Below are 18,162 nucleotides of genomic sequence, written 5' to 3' on the forward strand. Positions count from 1 at the left end.
CTGCTATAAGCTAATGGAGTGGGTGTTAGTAGACACCGTGCAGACATGTGATGGGGGTAAGAACTACATCATGGTAGCTAATGCTAATGGAGGATTAGGAGAGACTGTGCTCAGGCTATTGGGAGCCAAATACACACAGTAGTATTGGCCAGTAGGGATCACCACATAGGTGATGGTAGCTAATGGAAGGCCAGCACAACCCATCATGGGGCCTTAGTAAAGGTCATTTTCATGGAGCAAAACCATTTCTAAAGCCTTGGGAGGACCAAGTTTCCCATTGCCAGTGTCTTTCATCTGATCTAGTGGTCAAGATTCTTCGTTTTCTCCCAAGCAGCCCACATTTGACTCCTGATATGGGAACAAGGAATTCTTTATTGTTGTTTTAAAATTTTAATTGAGATATCATTTACATACAATAAAATGCACAAATCTTAAGTTTACTCATTTGATGACCTTGTGTATCCCCATTAACACCCACTCCAGTCAAGATACAGAATAGTTTCATCACCCTGGGAAGCTCCCTCCTACCTCATAGGAGTTAATTCCTACCCCAGAGGCAATCACTGATCTGCTTTCTGTCACTATAGATTACTTTTATTTATGTTTGACATTTTCCATAATAATAATAATTTTAAAACATCAAATTTAATTTTTTTAATGGATGAGATGAAGATTGGAAGAACTGATGAGATATCATTTTGATAAACTTAATAATTAGTAAATGAGGATGAGGGCATGCTATATACAAAGTGAAGAAAGTGTAATATGTATATTCAAGTGTATGCTGTATTGGGGGGCATCTGGTGATTAATTCAAATATCCTGGGTTGTCATAATCATTATGGAACACTCAGGGAAAAAAGCAAAAAAAAGTATTTAATTTTGCATCAATTTACTATGGCACAGTGCTACCAAGTATTAAAGGTAAAGGATTCACTTTTGCTTATCAAAAAAGTGCAAGAGAAAATACTCACAAGGTTGAGAGGTTTATCACTAATAGACCTCCACTAAAGAAAACTCTAAAGGATATTTTTCAGGCAAAGAAGAAAATGATCCTGGAGGAAATGCAGAAAAGAATGAAGAGCAATCAAAGTGGTAAATATGTGGGTAAAATAAAATGAATATATAAAACAAAAATGTTTTCTGGGGAGACATACACACACATGTATACACACACACTTATATACATATATATAGATACATATATTACATATAAATATATATATACCCCATAATACATAATATTTTTAATATATATGTATATACATGTACATGAGCAAATTTTCTATTAAAAGATTAACTTTCAAAGACAATTTCTTAGAGAAAACCATACAATACTATTTAAAATTTTAAAAGGTGAGTTAAATAAAAAGACAAACCATATTCATGGATGGGAGGGCTTAAGCCATTTTACACCTTTCAGATCGGCAACAATTTTAAAAAAACAGATAAGTCCTGGTGAATATGTGTGAAAATGTAAACTTTTTCTCAAACTGCTCATGAGAGTGTAAATTAGTGCAATTTTTTTAACTTTAAAATTTAGTCAAGTTGAAAAACTTCTATATCAATCAGAACCCAGTTAGGAGACAGAAACCATACTGATTATTTTAACAGAGAGAACTTAAAATGAATTTTTAACTAGTGATGAAGTTATTAACCACGTAACTTAAAAGACAAAAAGAGAACATTAAAATTATCATGGAGGTAGCAACTGCAGAAAGCAGCTGGCCTAGGGTAACAAGGGAAGAAGTTGGAATTATTAAAAATAGAAGGTTGGAAGCAGGGTCTCATGTGACTGGGATTCATACCTCTAAGGAGGTGGCACCAGCCAGATGCTGCTAGGTCTCTGAGGGGGTGGGGTACCCTAAAGCTGTTAGTGCTGGAAAAGTGAAAACTGGATTAAACTGCTGCTACCATGAGGAACTGCTGCTGCCCAAGTGAAGAAGCAATGCTGGGCTGACAGATGAACAGGGAGCCAACCAGAAGGAAAAAAGGAGCAAGTCCCTTCTTCCTTCCGCAGACTCAATATTTATATTTAGTATCTCTTACTGGTAGGACCCAACAGGGAGTAGCAGCTGGCAAGACAGAAACGTGTTCTGTAGAGTCATGGCCCCAGCATCACAAAGCCGAGTATAGAAGGGTAGGTTTGGAGCTGAAGCACAATAGATTAATAACTGGCATACTGTCTACACCCTGGACCCATCATTTCCACTTCTAGATTTAAACACAAAACACAAAAATGATACAAATGTCTTTCACTAGGGGAATGGAGAAATAAATAAATATATTTATCAACATGGATAGATCTTGGAAATGTAACACTTCATGAAAAAAAGCAAGTTGCATAAGTTTAAAAATAGTGTGATACCACTGATGTAAAGTATTTAAAAGAAATACAGCATTATATATTGTAGACTTCATACTACAAAGAAAAAATTTAGGGTAGATTAAAATTCTAAATGTTGAAAGTGAAACCTTAACTTTAGAGGAAACTATAGGAGAATATTATCACCTTGAAACCAATAATATGAAAACATAAAACTTCAGCAGAAGAAAAGAGTTAAAAAAATTAAATAACCAGTCACAGTCTGAGAGGAGATATTTGCAACACACATGACTGAAAAAGGATTTTTATATTTTCACATATTAAAAAAAAACAAGAAAAACAACATTTAAACCAAGAAGTAAAAGATAAACAGCCCATTAGAAAACAATGAGCAAAGGATATGAACAGTCATTGCACAGACGAAATAAAACAAATGGCCAGTCAACAGGTAAGCCAATGTTCAACCTCACCACTAATTAGGGAAATCCAAATGAAATGAAAACAACAATGAGCCACTCCCTAAGGCGATCAGGACAATTTTCACACCAACATAAGAGCCAAATTGTTACAAGTGCACTCTGTGTGCACCAGTAATCAGATGGCCCAAAGAGCTTGGTCAAATGGTGAGGGGAATCTTCTTAGAGAAGCTTTCTCCATAGTACAAGGCAAGGGCTGGCCTAAGTGAGTTCTCTGATGTTCTCTGAGGTGTGCTTTCTGGCAGAAGGCTTTCCCACATCCTTGACATTCAAAGGGTCTCTCTCCTGTGTCAATGAGGCATACTTGCACATAGAAGGCATTCCTGCATTCACTTCATTCATAAAGTTTCTCTCCTATGTGAGTTCTCCGATGTTGACACAGGGATTTCTTCATACTGAAGATTTTTCCACATTCACTACATTCATAGGGTTTCTCTCCTGAATGCATTCTCTGATGTTCAATGAGGCGTGCTTTGACATAGAAGGCATTACCACATTTATTACATTCATAAGGTTTCTCTCCTGTGTGAATTCGCTGATGTATTCCAAGAGATGAGTGCACCCTGAAAGATTTCCCACATTCGTTACACTGATAGGGTTTTTCACCTGTATGAGTTCTCTGGTGATTATTGAGAGTCATCTTCATTCTGAAGAATTTTCCACATTCACCACATTTATAGGGTTTCTCGCCTGTGTGAATTCTTTGATGTTGGTTTAGGGATTTTTTTGCACGAAAGTTTTTCCCACAATCACCACATTCATAGGGTTTCTCCCCTGTGTGAGTTCTCTGGTGTTGAGTAAGGGATATCTTAACACGAAATGTTTTACCACATTCGCCACATTCATAGGGTTTCTCCCCTGTGTGAGTTCTCTGATGAATCATGAGGGTTGCCTTCTCAGAAAAGGTTTTCCCACACTCAGTGCATTCATAGGGTCTCTCTCCTGTGTGTGTTCTCCGATGTAGAATGAGTTGTGACTTCCTGCCAAAAGATTTTCCACATTCATTACATTCAAAGGGCTTCTCCCCTGTGTGAGTTTTCTGATGAGCAATGAGGTATGATCTTGCACTAAAGGTTTTTGCACATTCACCACATTTATAGGGTCTCTCGCCTGTGTGTATTCTCAGATGTTCAATAAGATTTGATTTCCTGCAGTAAGTTTTCCCACATTCATGACATTCAAAGTTTTTCTCTCCTGTGTGTGTTCTTTTATGTCCAACAAAGGCTGTTCTCTTGTAGAAGGCTTTCCCATATTCAACAGTTTGATCCAAAGTTTGAAGCTTCTGATGCTGAAGGTCATTATCATGACTGAGGGCATTACCCCCAACAGAATTGTTGGCACACAGCAGTGACAGAGAGCCTTTAAAAACAAATCAGATCATATCTCTCTCACTCAAAACCAACATAGGCTTTCCCTTGTCACAGTGTAAAATTAAAATGCTTAACAAAGCCTATAAAAATTCTACATAACTTAGCCCCCGGCTAACTCTCTGATATCACCTCTTAACACTCTCACCACCCACCATTAAGCCACACCAGCATCTTTGCTGTTCCTATGATATATTGCTCAGACTAGGCTTGGCACTTACTGTTCTCTCTGCTCAGAATACTAAAATTCCACATGGCTCTGTCTCTCTCACTTCACTGATGTTGGTGCACTAATGTTAACTTCCCCAAAGAGTCTTCTCTGACCACATTCCCCAAAAGTACAAACTCCATCACTGTCTGTTCTTCTTATCTTGAATTGATTTTCTTTTCACCACCAAACACCATGTATTTGTTTGTTTCTGGTCTCTTTCCCTCATTAGACTGCAAGCTCCAGGAGAACAGAGATATTACTTTATTCACTACTGGATCCCCACACCTAGAATGTGACCAGCATATAGTTGACCTCATTTAGGATTTGGTAGATGACTAAATGAATGTATGAATGATTGCTTGACAACAGAAGGCATCCAAGGCAATGGAGGGAAGGAAGGCAATTGAGAATACTAAAGAGAGAAAGACTAGCTAAGAATAAATGTCTAAGCTGAGGCAGGCAGGGAAAGATAAGAGTGGTAAATGACTACAAAAATTGAGATAAAATAGGAGAGAGCACTTAAGTGTGAGCATGATATTGGGATGTAGGATTTAGGTATCTAAAGCATGTAGACCTTTGTCCTCTGGTCATTTTCAAAGAGCAAGGGCCTCTGAAAAGAGATTCCTGAAAAACACTGCCCAAACTTAACATTTGACCTGAATTCCTGAGCTCTTATTTCCCCTATTTTCCATATGTCTAGTTCTTGCTCACTCACCTGGGTAACCATGGCCTGAGGATTCCTCCTCTAATATCCACAGTTCTTCCCCTCGCTCCAACTTGAAGATCATCTCTGGTTTGGCCACGCAGAGGCCTGTTAATGGGAAATGGCACAGGACGTGGGCCAAGTTGTCTGAGCTTTAGGGCCTCTGATGGAGGAGAAAAGTGCATCTTCATGAGCTGCACAAGGAAGGGTGCCCATTGAAACCTTTCATTGGGGGAAGTGAGAACACACACACTCTTCCTGGTGCCCCAAACTGATAAATCATCTGTGACCCCTTGAATCTAGAACTAAAGTATCACTGAACTCTGCAAAGGCTGCCCAGGTTACAGCAACCAAGAAAGGAAACACATGCTACCAGGAGTTACATGGACAATAATCCTCACCCACAGATGCCAGGTTGCTGTAGTTCTCCAGCATCACATCCTTGTGCATGGTCCTCTGGGCAGGGTCCAGTCTGTACCACTCCTGTCGGGTAAAATCCACAGCCACGTCTTCAAATGACACAGATCCCTGTAACAACAATCTGCAATGATCAGAATGGGACACATGGAAAAGATGTGTGGGAACTAATTCTTTCAATAGAGCACTTTTTTTTTTTAATAGAGCACTTTTGACAGTTGACTAGAAAAAGCTACACTGGTGTCAACTGAAAAAAAAAAGCACAATGTGAGAGTTGTGAGTTAAGTTTTATTTGGGGCAAAATGAGGACTATAGCTCAGGAGACAGCCTCTCAGATAGCTCTGAGGAACTGCTCTGAAGAGGCAAGGGGGGAGGTCAGTATATATGTGATTTTGGTGAAGGGGGTACATGCAATTAAGCACACATCTTGGTAGAAGGTTGCTGCTAGTCAGAAGGAGCAGATGTCTCCGTTAATGGTTTTAGTGCTTTGCTAGATATGAGCAAATGCAAGAAATTGAGTTCAGAAAATTTTCTCCTGAAAATATCTAACTATCTGAAGGCCTGCTCTGCCAGTTTTTCCCAGAGCACAGAGTGTCTCATTCCTGATCTCCACCCTGAATTCCTTTCAGGGTATGTTGAAGGTCAGTGACTGCAGTGGCTAGTGACTTCATCCTTGTAGGGGCAGATAGCAAGTGACAATTTTTAGCTGGCACTGGAAACCTGACCCTTTCTTGCTTGATACTATACTTTGGGGGAGGAAAACACAGAACAGTCCTGCTAGTGTATTAATTTTTCAATTCATGGAGAAAAGACCACTGACTACTGAGTTAACACTCTGTGCCTGGACCTGTCCCAATTGCTGGGGAAACAAAGATAGAGTGCCTGCTCTCAAGGAGCTCGTACCCCAATAAGGAGACTTGCACAGGCATGCCGTGTTTTACTGCGCTTCACTTTATTGTGCTTCACAGATATCACGTTTTTTACAAATTGAAGGTTTGTGGCAACCCTGCAATTGTCAGATGATGGTTAGCAATTTTTTTTTTTTCTGGTACGCGGGCCTCTCACTGTTGTGGCCTCTCCCGTTGCGGAGCACAGGCTCCGGACGTGCAGGCTCAGCGGCCATGGCCCATGGGCCCAGCCACTCCGCGGCATGTGGGATCTTCCCAGACCAGGGCACGAACCCGTGTCCCCTGCATCAGCAGGCGGACTCTCAACAACTGCACCACCAGGGAAGCCCGATGGTTAGCATTTTTAAGCAACAAAGTAATTTTTAATTAACGTATGTACATTGGTTTTTTTAAACATAATGTTATTGCACACTTAATAGACTACAGTATAATGTCAATGTAACTTTTATATGCACAGGGAAACCAAAAAATTCATGTGTCTTGCTTTATTGCGATATTTTCTTTATTGCAGTGGTCTGGAACCAAACCTCCAATATTCCGGAGGTATGCCTAAATGTGAACACACACCTGCAATGAGATGTTATAGGAGCTATGCTGGACATGTGTACAGGGTGCAATGGGCTTTCACAAGGGATGGAATAAGATTCCAACTTGTGTTATTGGGGAGGTAGAGCTTTGAATCCTTAAACAAGAATATAACCTCCCTCACGAATATGGGGCAGTAGTATGAGAAAAAGCAGGAAGACATGAAACACACATGGTGAGTTAGAGAACTATAAATAGCACAGTATGATAGGAAAACAGTGCTTTGGGCAGTGATGAGATAAAGGGCTATAGAGATATTCAGGGGCAGACAGTGGAGGGATTTTCACCTTTTTTTTTTCTATCTATCATCAGTCTCCAAAATACTTGACTCTTTATGTGATCAGAATATTTTCTGACCTTCCCACAATATAGTTAGATTTATAAGTTATACAGAAGTATTGTCAAGTAGGACAAAGGGAGAGAATATTACTCTCCCTTGAGAGTGAACAGCTGGGTTGATGAACAGCTGGGTTGAGGCTGGTGCCACATATTGCGATTAGCAAAACAGGAAAGACAGTGGGTTGGCAGAAGGGGAAATTGAGATAGATCTTGGACCTGAGCTGGAGTGTTTATGTCACATACTGATAGAGACGTCCAGCTGGAAGGTGCATATATGATGCTGGATCTGTGAGAGGAGGCTAGGATAGACGAAGGATTGAGAGGCAGTAGCATTTCAGCACTAGCTGAAGCCACCAGAATAAACTGGGTGGCTAAGAGAACACAGAGCTTGAGAGAGGCATCAAATACAGAGTCAGCAGGTACACCAATATGACATGAAGACTGAAAGGGGGTGGGAGGGGCTCTTGTGGGACAGAGAAAATGAGAGAAAGCCTCTTTTCTTTCTCATGCAGTCCTGCCCCAAAGTAAATCCCAGTGCCAAAGATGTAACCTTGCAGCAGCAGGCTCCTCAAACTCTAAAGGAGAGGAATCCTCTTCTTTGGCCAGAGGAATAGTGGTCTGAAGAGTATGGGAAGGATCTCCATTGCCTTTCTTCTAACCTCTCACCACTTGGCCTCAAGGGCAAACCTAGTTGCAGAAAGTGAGTGCCAGGATGGAGATGAAAGCCCCAACTGTCCAGCTAGAGGACCAAGATGGGGAAGCCCTGGGAACAGGGGTGCGGGGGTGATCGCCCTAACAATATAGCTTCAAAATACATGAAGCAAAACTGAAAGAAGAAATGGGACAATCCACAAATATGGCTGCCAACTTTCATCGCCTCTCTTAGTGACGAGTGAAAATCAACAAAGATACAGAAAAACTGAACACCACCAATCATCCAAGGAATTGTAGAACATTTCACTCAAAAACTGAGATTAACTGTTTCTTCAAGTATACATGGAATATTCACCAAGCTAGACCATATCCTGGATCATAAAACAAACCTCAACACAATCAAAGGGCCCACTGGGTACCAAGGAAAATTGACTTGGAGCAATCAACTCTGAGATATATCCTAATTAAAACTATTAGAATTTAAAGGCAAAGAAAAATATTCCTCAGGGCCTCCAGGCAAAAGAATTAGATCAGCATCCATTTCTCAAAAACAACACAGAAAGCAAGGCAATAGTAGAACAGCACATTCAAGAAAAGTAAGGAAAGAAAGTACAAATAAAGGAAACTATATCCAGTCAAGATACCCTTCAAGTATCAAGGCCATCAGAAAAAGTTTTGAATAGGCCAGAATATGTGTGCCCTTCCTAAGGAATTTGCTAGAGCTTCACTGCTTAATATGGTAGCCACTAACCACATGTGGCTATTTGAGTTTAAATTTTGATGAATTAAAATGGAATAAAATTAAAAATTCAGTTCCTCAGTCACACTAAAGCACATTTCCAGTGCTCAGTAGCCACATGTGGCTGGTTACAGTACTGGACAGTATTGGACAGCACAGATACAGAACATTCCCATCACTGAAGGAAGTGTTACTGGATAGCACTATAGTAAACAATGAGCTTCAACCAAAAACAATGAATGGGAAAATTCTGGCAAAAGAACTGACAGTAAGCATTTCATATATTTAACGGTAAAGATAAGACTAAAATAAGGCTGGGGTCATGGGTTGAAGGATAATGTATACACATTAAGTGTTCTGACAAAGTAGAAAAAATACAACTAATATATGGGAGGAGAAGAGAAAGAAAGGGGGAAACTGAATAAGATCATTTACTGCTGTATAGGTAACAGATGAGAGACAAATTAGATGGTAAAAGATTAATTTAAAAAAGGTAAATTGGGGCTTCCCTGGTGGCGCAGTGGTTGAGAGTCCGCCTGCTGATGCAGGGGACACGGGTTCGTACCCCGGTCCAGGAAGATCCCACATGCCGTGGAGCGACTAGGCCCGTGAGCCTCCGCGTCCGGAGCCTGTGCTCCGCAACAGGAGAGGCCACAACAGTGAGAGGCCCACTTACCGAAAAAAAAAAAAAAAGGTAAATTGGTAAAGCCATTATGGAAAACAGTGTGAAGATTACTCAAGTAATTAAAACTAGAACTACTGTATGATCCTGCAGTCCTGCTTCTGGGTATATGTCCAAAGGAAATGAAATCACTATGCCAAATAGGTATCTGCACTCCCATGTTCATTGCAACATTATTTGCAATAGCCAATATATGGAAATAACCTAAGTGTCCATCAGTGGATGAATGGATAAAAAAGATCTAGTATATATAGAGTGGAGTAGTATTCATCCATGAGAAAGAAGGAAATCCTGCCATTTTCAACAACATGGATGAACCTGGAGGACATTATGCTAAGTGAAATAAGTCAGACAGAAAGACAAATACTGTATGATCTCACTAATATGTGGAATCTAAAAAAAAAACTAAAAAGTCAAACTCAGAAGCAAAGAGTAGAATGGTGGTTACCAAGGGTATGGGGGAAATGAGGAGAGATGTTGGTCAAAGAGTATAAAGTTACATTCATGTAGGATGAATAAAGTCTAGAGATCTAATATACAAGCATGATGACTATACTTAACACTGTATTGAACAACGGAAATATACTAAGAGAGTAAATTTCAGGTGCACTCATCACACACAAAAAATGGTAACAATGTAAGGAGATGATATGTTAATTAGCTTAACTGTAGGAATCATTTCACTATGTATATGTATATCAAATCATCATGCTGTACACCTTAAATATATACAATTTTATAAATAAATATGTAAATAAAAAGAAAGATAAAAGGGTTGACTAAGAGTACTATAAAAAGGATTAACACAAAGGTAACCACCAGCATAAAAATACAAGTCTTCCTAACTACCAAAAAAAGTTTAGAGGAAACACTCAATAGAAAAAGAAACACAGTAAATATAACAAATACACACAGTAATTACATCATAAGATAAAATGAGAGAACTGAGAACATATTTGTATTATTTATATTACCAAACAGTAATACAAATAAATGTGAATAGGCTTACTTCATCTATTAAAATAAAAAGGTTTTCACATTGCCTTGTAAAGCAGAACCCAACACAATGCTGTATACAAGAGACATGCTTAAAATGGTCTTTCAAAAAGGCTAAAGTTAAAACGATGGGCAAAGATTTACCAAATGAAAACAATATAAAAGCAGGGATTGAAATCCTGATACCAGACAGAGTAGAATTCCAAAAGGATATAAGATAAAGTGGGATACTTCGTAATGTTACAAGCCCTGTTCACAATGAAGATATAACAATAAAGATATCTGTAAATATCTATGCACAAAGTAACACAGCAAAAGCCTACATAAGCTGAAAACTACAGAGATACAAGAAGAAATAAAAGCTTTCTCTAATGGGAGACTTTTAAAGAGAGAGAGAAAGGCAGGGGAGGGAAGGAGGGAGAGAGGGAGAGAGAAGGAAAGAACAAAAGAAAGAAACACTATACCCAGATCATACAGAATATACTTTTTCTCAGGTGTACATGGAACATTCACAAAACTTGATCATATACTAGGGCACAAAGAGAACAATCTCAGTAAGTTCCTTAAAATTGAAATATTACAAGCAACACTGATCACAATCAATAAAGAAATTTAAGAACCAAAAATGGACAAGCTGATTCTAAAATTAATATAGAAATAAAACCACAAGACTTAGATTAGCCAGAGCAATTTTGAACAAGAAAAAAGTTAGAGGACTTACATTACCTCATTTCAAGACTTATAAAGCTACAGTTTTCAAAACAGTGTAGTATTTTTGTAAAGATATACATGAGAGGGACTTCCCTGGTGGTCCAGTGGGTAAGACTCCACGCTCCCAATGCAGGGGGCCCAGGTTCAATTCCTGGTCGGGGAACTAGATCCCGCATGCCGGAATGAAGATCCCGCGTTCCACAACTAAGAGCTGGCGCAGCCAAAATAAATAAATAAATATTAAAAAAAAAAAAGATATCCATGAGACAAAATAGAATTTAGAAATAGATTCACACATATATGATCAATTGATGTCTGACAAAGGTGTCAAGAATATTCAGTGGGGACCTCCTAGGGAAATGGAAATAAAAACAAAAATAAACAAATGGGACCTAATCAAACTTAAAAGCTTTTGCACAGCAAAGGAAACCATAAACAAGACCAAAAGACAACCCTCAGAATGGGAGAAAATATTTGCAAACGAAGTAACTGACAAAGGATTAATCTCCAAAATATACAAACAGCTCATGCAGCTCAATATCAAAAAAACAAACAACCCAATCCAAACATGGGCAGGAGACCTAAATAGACATTTCTCCAAAGAAGACACACAGATGGCCAACAAAGACATGAAAGGATGCTCAGCATCACTAATCATTAGAGAAATGCAAATCAAAACTACAATGAGGTATCACCTCACACCAGTCAGAATGGCCATCATCAAAAGATCTACAAACAATAAATGCTGGAGAGGGTGTGGAGAAAAGGGAACCCTCTTGCACTGTTGGTGGGAATGTAAATTGATACAGCCACTATGGAGGTTCCTTAAAAAACTAAAAATAGAACAAGCATATGACCCAGCAATCCCACTACTGGGCATATATCCTGAGAAAACCATAATTCAAAAAGAGTCATGTACCACAATGTTCATTGCAGCACTATTTATAAAAGCCAGGACATGGAAGCAACTAAGTGTCCATCGACAGATGAATGGATAAAGAAGATGTGGCACATATATACAATGGAATATTACTCAGCCATAAAAAGAAACGAAATTGAGTTATTTGTAGGGAGGTGGATGGACCTAGAGTCTGTCATACAGAGTGAAGCAAGTCAAAAAGAGAAAAACAAATACCATATGTTAACACATATATATGAAATCTAAAAAAAAATAAATGGTTCTGATGAACGTAGGGGCAGGACAGGAATAAAGACACAGACGTAGAGAACAGACTTGAGGACACGGGGGGAGGGGAAGGGGAAGCTGGGATGAAGTGAAAGAGCAGCATTGACATATATACACTACCAAATGTAAAATAGATAGCTAGTGGGAAGCAGATGCATAGCACAAGGAGATCAGCTCGGTGCTTTGTCACCACCTAGAGGGGTGGGATAGGGAAGGTGGGAGGGAGACGCAATAGGGAGGAGATATGGGGATATATGTATACGTATTGCTGATTCACTTTGTTATACAGGAGAAACTAACACAACATTGTAAAGCAATTACACTCCAATAAAGATGTTTAAAAAAAAAGAATATTCAGTGGGGAAAGGATAGTCTTCTCAACAAATGTCTCTGGAACAATCAATCAGTCATATCCAGAAAAACTTCAGAATTCCTGAGGGATAGTTACTGAACTGTTAAGACTGGTTATCTCCAGAAGGTGAGATTATGAGGACTCTTCAAATTAAAATTTCTATGTTTCTGATCATTTAGTTAAGGTAGTGTCCGTCAGTTTTCTCCACTGTAAAGTTACAAATTTTCCCTATGTAATTAATGAGCAATGTGTAGGAACATACCTTGAAACTACGTAAATGTATTGTTCCTCATTAAACTTTCATCCGATAGCTTTGGCATCCATCAATGATTCTTGCTTGGCTTAATTATTACTAACTAGAATGGTTGCAAAAGGTTATTTTTCTAACTCCATCATTCTTTCCACATTACTAGTTGCCACTAGACCTTAAGGAAGGGCTTTTCCTTTCTCCCTCATTCATACATTTACTATCAGTATGGACTCAAGGTTTATCTTAGTCTTCAGCCAGGCTCAACACCCAGCTGAGTACCCAAAGGCCATATGCACATATGTGGGTAAATGGCCAGAGGGCAGAGAAGAAAGTTTTCTGGGACTCTTTGACATGGAAGAATAATGCACTGTGATTCCAAAATCTGTTGGTCAAGTCCTAACAGGGGCCACAGTTAGATTAAAAGGATATAGGGATGCAACAGTTGATGGAATTAAGGTGAAAATCTGCGTGAAAATGGGAATATTTGAATAGACTTTATGTGAACTGTACCTCCTTCATCTAAATGTATTCCTGAGATGGATATTTATGTCTGACTGGGGAATACTTCTCCTACGTAGTATTATAAAACAAGAGGAGTATAAGTTCATCCCTTGGCCAGTATTAATTGCACATCATAAATGAGAATCTTTATAATTGCCTAAGCTCATACAAGTTGTTATTTTGAAGCAGTGTAGAAAATGTGGTGGACAAAAAAAGTTACCATTTTAATTAATGACATGTTAGAAGCTGGAGTGCTGGTCCAACAAATTCTCTTAGAATAGCCCTGAGTGGTCCATGAAAAAGGCGGATGGCTCAGGGAGACTAACAGCAGATCATCAAGGCTTAAATAAATTAGTATCACCTAATAGCATCAGTACTTCCTGATATGGTTTCAACAGTGGAAAAATACAGGAAGCTAAAGGAGACTGGTTCTCAGTGACTGATCCTGCAAATGCTTTTTTCCCTATCTCAATATAGGAAGAGTCAACTACAGTTTGCTTTCATGTGGGAAGGATCCTAATTTACATTTACTGTACTGTCAAAATGTTATTTGAATTCACCAGCTGTCATAATTCAACTGTCATAATTTGGTTAGAAGGGATTTAGACTTAATGCAGGTCCCAAGTATAATTATATACTACATTGATGATATGATAATATTGGAAACTGAAGATCGAACAAGGACTGACTTAAATGCAACAGTGACACATATGATCAACAGAAGCTAGTTGATAAATCCAACAAAAATCTAAGGGTCCACTCAAATGGTGAAATTCTTAGGAATACCCTTGGCAGGAGCCACATGTGACATTCCACAGGCAACAAAAATGAAGTGTGGTTGCCTACCTTTGGTACTAAGAAGAAACACAGCCCATGATTGGATTACATGGATTTTTCAGGATGCATGGTCCACATCTGCAAACATTGCTAGCTCCTCTCTATAAAATGACCCAAAAGAAGGCCATATTTGTATAAGGGCCTGAAAAAAAGTAAGCTATGTCTGAATTGCAAAAAGCGGTAGCTCTCTTGATATCTTTGGGCATCATGAACGGAATGTTGCTGACAACAGGCAAAAGTGGAATTCAAGAGGGAATCTTATGCTAGAGAAAGAAACATTGTTGCAATAATTCAATTCTGTCTTTTTTTTTTTTTTTTTTTTTTTGCAGTACGCAGGCCTCTCACTGTTGTGGCCTCTCCCATTGCGGAGCACAGGCTCCGGACACGCAGGCTCAGCGGCCATGGCTCACGGGCCCAGCCGCTCCGCGGCATGTGGGATCTTCAGACTGGGGCATGAACCCGTGTCCCCTGCATCGGCAGGCAGACTCTCAACCGCTGCGCCACCAGGGAAGCCCCAATTCTGACTTCTTGATGGTTCTTCCTTTATAAATCAGTTTCCTCTGGATGCTCCTTGAGAAAAAGCATGGCAGTTTACTGCACAGGCAGAAAGACCAACTACATCCATGGTGCACTCTTCCAGTGGAGACATTTGGACACTGTTGGGGATGGTACTTTATCCATGCCACGTCATCTGGACATTGATTAGCAATTTCTTATTTGGTAATGCTCCTCCTGCACAGACTTCTTTGATAACAACATCATCAGAACTCTCAAATTGTGCACCATCTAGCAACTCAGAAAAAAAGAGAACCAGCCAGAAAGGAGTGTCGGAAAAGCATGGGGAAGACTTCAAAAAGGAAGGGAGACAGATTAAGGACTCAATGATGGTGAAGATGAAAACACTTGGAATGCAAATTCTACTCAACAGATGTAGTGAGACTAGAACAATACGTGCAATAATCATTGCATTTCTCTTACAATTTAATTCAACTAAAATTCTACTAGGATGTAGGATTGCTTTATGTTTTCCAACTAATCTTTATTTTAAAGTGTCTCTTTAATCCTGCTTAGTGGGTGTGGGTTAAAACTGTCTAACTCAGAAAAGTCAAGAGAGAAAATAACGATGAACTGGTTGCAAAGTCCCTGCATATGGCAACCAACTGTTAGAAGCCTAAAGAATCTAAAGGTCTTATATATAAAATAGATAAATAAGGTCCTACTGTATAGCAAAGGGAACTATATTCAATATCTTGTAGTAACCTATAATGAAAAAGCATATATATACATATATATATATATGTATAACCGAATCACTTTGCTGTACACCAGAAACTAACACAACATTGTAAATCAACTATACTTCAATTTTTTTAAAAAAAGAATCTAAAGGTCTGACACAACTACCTTCTATCAACTTTCTTATGTAGTATTTTATGTACCCAGTATCCCTATGCTCTCAGATGGCATGCTTTGTTTAGAAGTATTTTGGTCAAAAACTCTTAAGCCCACACAAAGTAACTGGTATATCACTGAGTAACTTGACTTTGGGTCAGATGCATTTTAATTACCCAATCAGAGGACAATTAATGTTCACCCTTTCTCTTATCACTCATTAACTGTAAGCAAAATCTTATAGGTTTTAATCTTACTTAAACACTGAATGAAAAAAATATTTTCAAAAAGAGAAAGAGCCATAGGAGTCCTGTAATAGCATTTATGACCAAGTTGTAATTGAAGATACTGTTTCCATCATCCATATGAAGATCCATCAAAAGATTTCTTAACTCTCGAGTATCAGGAAACCTTTACTATAGAGGAATTATCGATTTCTCTGTGGGGGTGTTGAAATTCATGTGTTTGATTGGACTTCTAACTCTGTTATGTCGTCCCAGAATATCAGAGATAAATCTAGACTTCGAAGTTTCTAATTGTGTAGGATTGTTGACCAACATGCCTACATTCTAAAACTTGTTTTGATATCTTCTTCTTTTTATTTCCCTTCCTTTTATCCTAATATTTGTCTATTTATACTTAGAAGCACCCTAAAAAACCACAGGAAAACAAAATTAATAAGTAAATAAATGAACAAATAAAAACTGGCTGGAGATGTGGCCATCTCTAACTCTTTTTTGGAAGATCTGGGAAGGAAGAGCTGGAGAGGGGTAGAGCACTGATCAGGAAAAAGTTGACATGCATTGCCCAGAATCATCAGCCTCCAAACAGTATTACTGTTTAGTGTGAAGAGGAAGATTTTTCACTGTCATCCACTGAATTCCTTACAATTTAGTGAACCCTCTCCTGTGACACAAAAATTCAATTTCCCAAAAAACACCTTTAACAAATAATCATGGATGTATGTAAAGAAACATATCGAGGAGTTTCACCATCAAATTGTCAATTATAATGAAAACTTACCACCATTGCCAGTGCTCAAAGGATGGAGTGCTATGTAACCACTAAAATTATGTAGAAAATTATTTCTGGACATGGAAAAATATTTATCTAACACTCCCAATGTTTCTTTTTTTTAGAAAAGGCAACCATTCTTATTAGTTTTACTTCATTTGCCATTATTTGTTATATTATAGGATAAACCAAGAAAGTAATTGTGTTAATGTCATTATAACACCTCCACCAAAAAAAGATATGTAAGTATAATAGCAAAGAAGTAAAAGTTCTGTAATTTTAATCTGAACTGGAAATGAGCTCTGTGTTTTTTTTCTCTCTTAAGAAGTAGGCTGATTTCTGCTTCTGGGAAAATAGAGTAAATATACTTCTCCCCATTCCTCCTGCTAAGTATGACTAAAAACTCTGAACACCATATACAAAACAAAGTTGTAATTCAAAAAAATACATGCACCCTAATGTTCATAGCAGCACTATTTACAGTAGTCAAGACACAGAAGCATCTTGTATCCATCAACAGATGAATGGATAAAGAAGATGTGGTGTACATATATATATATATATATATATATATATATATACACACACATATATATATATAGTGCCACTTGGTACTGATGAGGTGACGCCCTCTCTTCCCCAGCTGGAGTGAAGTCAGAGGAAGCCAGCTAAAACAGGTTTAAATAAGAACAAGATTCTCACAGCATAATACCAAAAATGCCTAGGTTTCAACTGACAATCACTCATATCAAGAACCAGAAAAATCTCAAACTGAATGAAAAAAAATCAATAGGTATCAAGACTGACATAACAGAGATAATTATCCAACAAAGATTTTGAATCAGTCATCACAAAAACGCTTCAGTGAGCATGTCTCAGGAAAAAACCAGAAGATATAAAGAAGACCCAAATGGAAATTTTAGACCTAAAAAACACAATAACTAAAATTAAAAACTCAATGGGTGGGGGCTTCCCTGGTGGTGCAATGGTTAAGAATCCCCTGCCAATGCAGGGGACACGGGTTTGAGCCCTGGTCCAGGAAGATCCCACATGCCACGGAGCAACTAAGCCCATGCACCACAACTACTGAGCCTGCGCTCTAGAGCCCGCAAGCCACAATTACTGAGGCCCACATGCCACAACTACTGAAGCCTGTGTGCCTAGAGCCTGCGCTCTGCAGCAAGAGAAGCCATTGCAATGAGAAGCCCTCGCGCAGCAACAAAGAGTAGCCCCCGCTCGCCACAACTAGAGAAAGCCCATGCACAGTAACAAAGACCCAACACAGCCAAAAAATAAATAAAAAACAAAAAACACACAAAAAACCTCAATGGATGGCCTCAACAACAGAACAGATGGGACAGAGGAAAGACTCAGTGAAATGGAACACAGAAGAATAGAAATTACCCAGACAAAATTGACTGGAAAAATACTGCCTCAGGGACCTGTGGGACTGTAGCAAAAGAACCAACATTCATGTTATCAGAATACAAAAAGGAAAGGAGAAAGAGGATGGGGCT

At 38.7% G+C, this 18,162-nt stretch overlaps 1 protein-coding gene across 3 annotated transcripts in view; it reads right to left on the minus strand.

Moving 5' to 3' along the window:
• Window positions 1–2,613: 2,613 nt before the first annotated feature.
• Window positions 2,614–18,162, minus strand: part of ZNF157 (zinc finger protein 157) — a 105,627-nt gene continuing 90,078 nt past the window's right edge. For 2 of the 3 annotated variants that reach the window (XM_060138220.1, XM_060138219.1), the window contains exons 3-5: window positions 5,484–5,623; window positions 5,095–5,190; window positions 2,614–4,160 (exon numbers count right to left, since the gene is read on the minus strand). In XM_060138220.1, the coding sequence (XP_059994203.1) occupies window positions 3,136–4,160; window positions 5,095–5,190; window positions 5,484–5,623 (1,261 nt within the window). In that variant the 3' untranslated portion in view covers window positions 2,614–3,135. Of the gene's footprint in view, window positions 4,161–5,094; window positions 5,246–5,483; window positions 5,624–18,162 lie in introns of all 3 variants that reach the window. The other variant, XM_060138221.1, reaches the window with a different exon arrangement.

This window comes from Lagenorhynchus albirostris, chromosome X (assembly GCF_949774975.1).
Source record: "Lagenorhynchus albirostris chromosome X, mLagAlb1.1, whole genome shotgun sequence".
NCBI lineage: Eukaryota > Metazoa > Chordata > Mammalia > Artiodactyla > Delphinidae > Lagenorhynchus > Lagenorhynchus albirostris.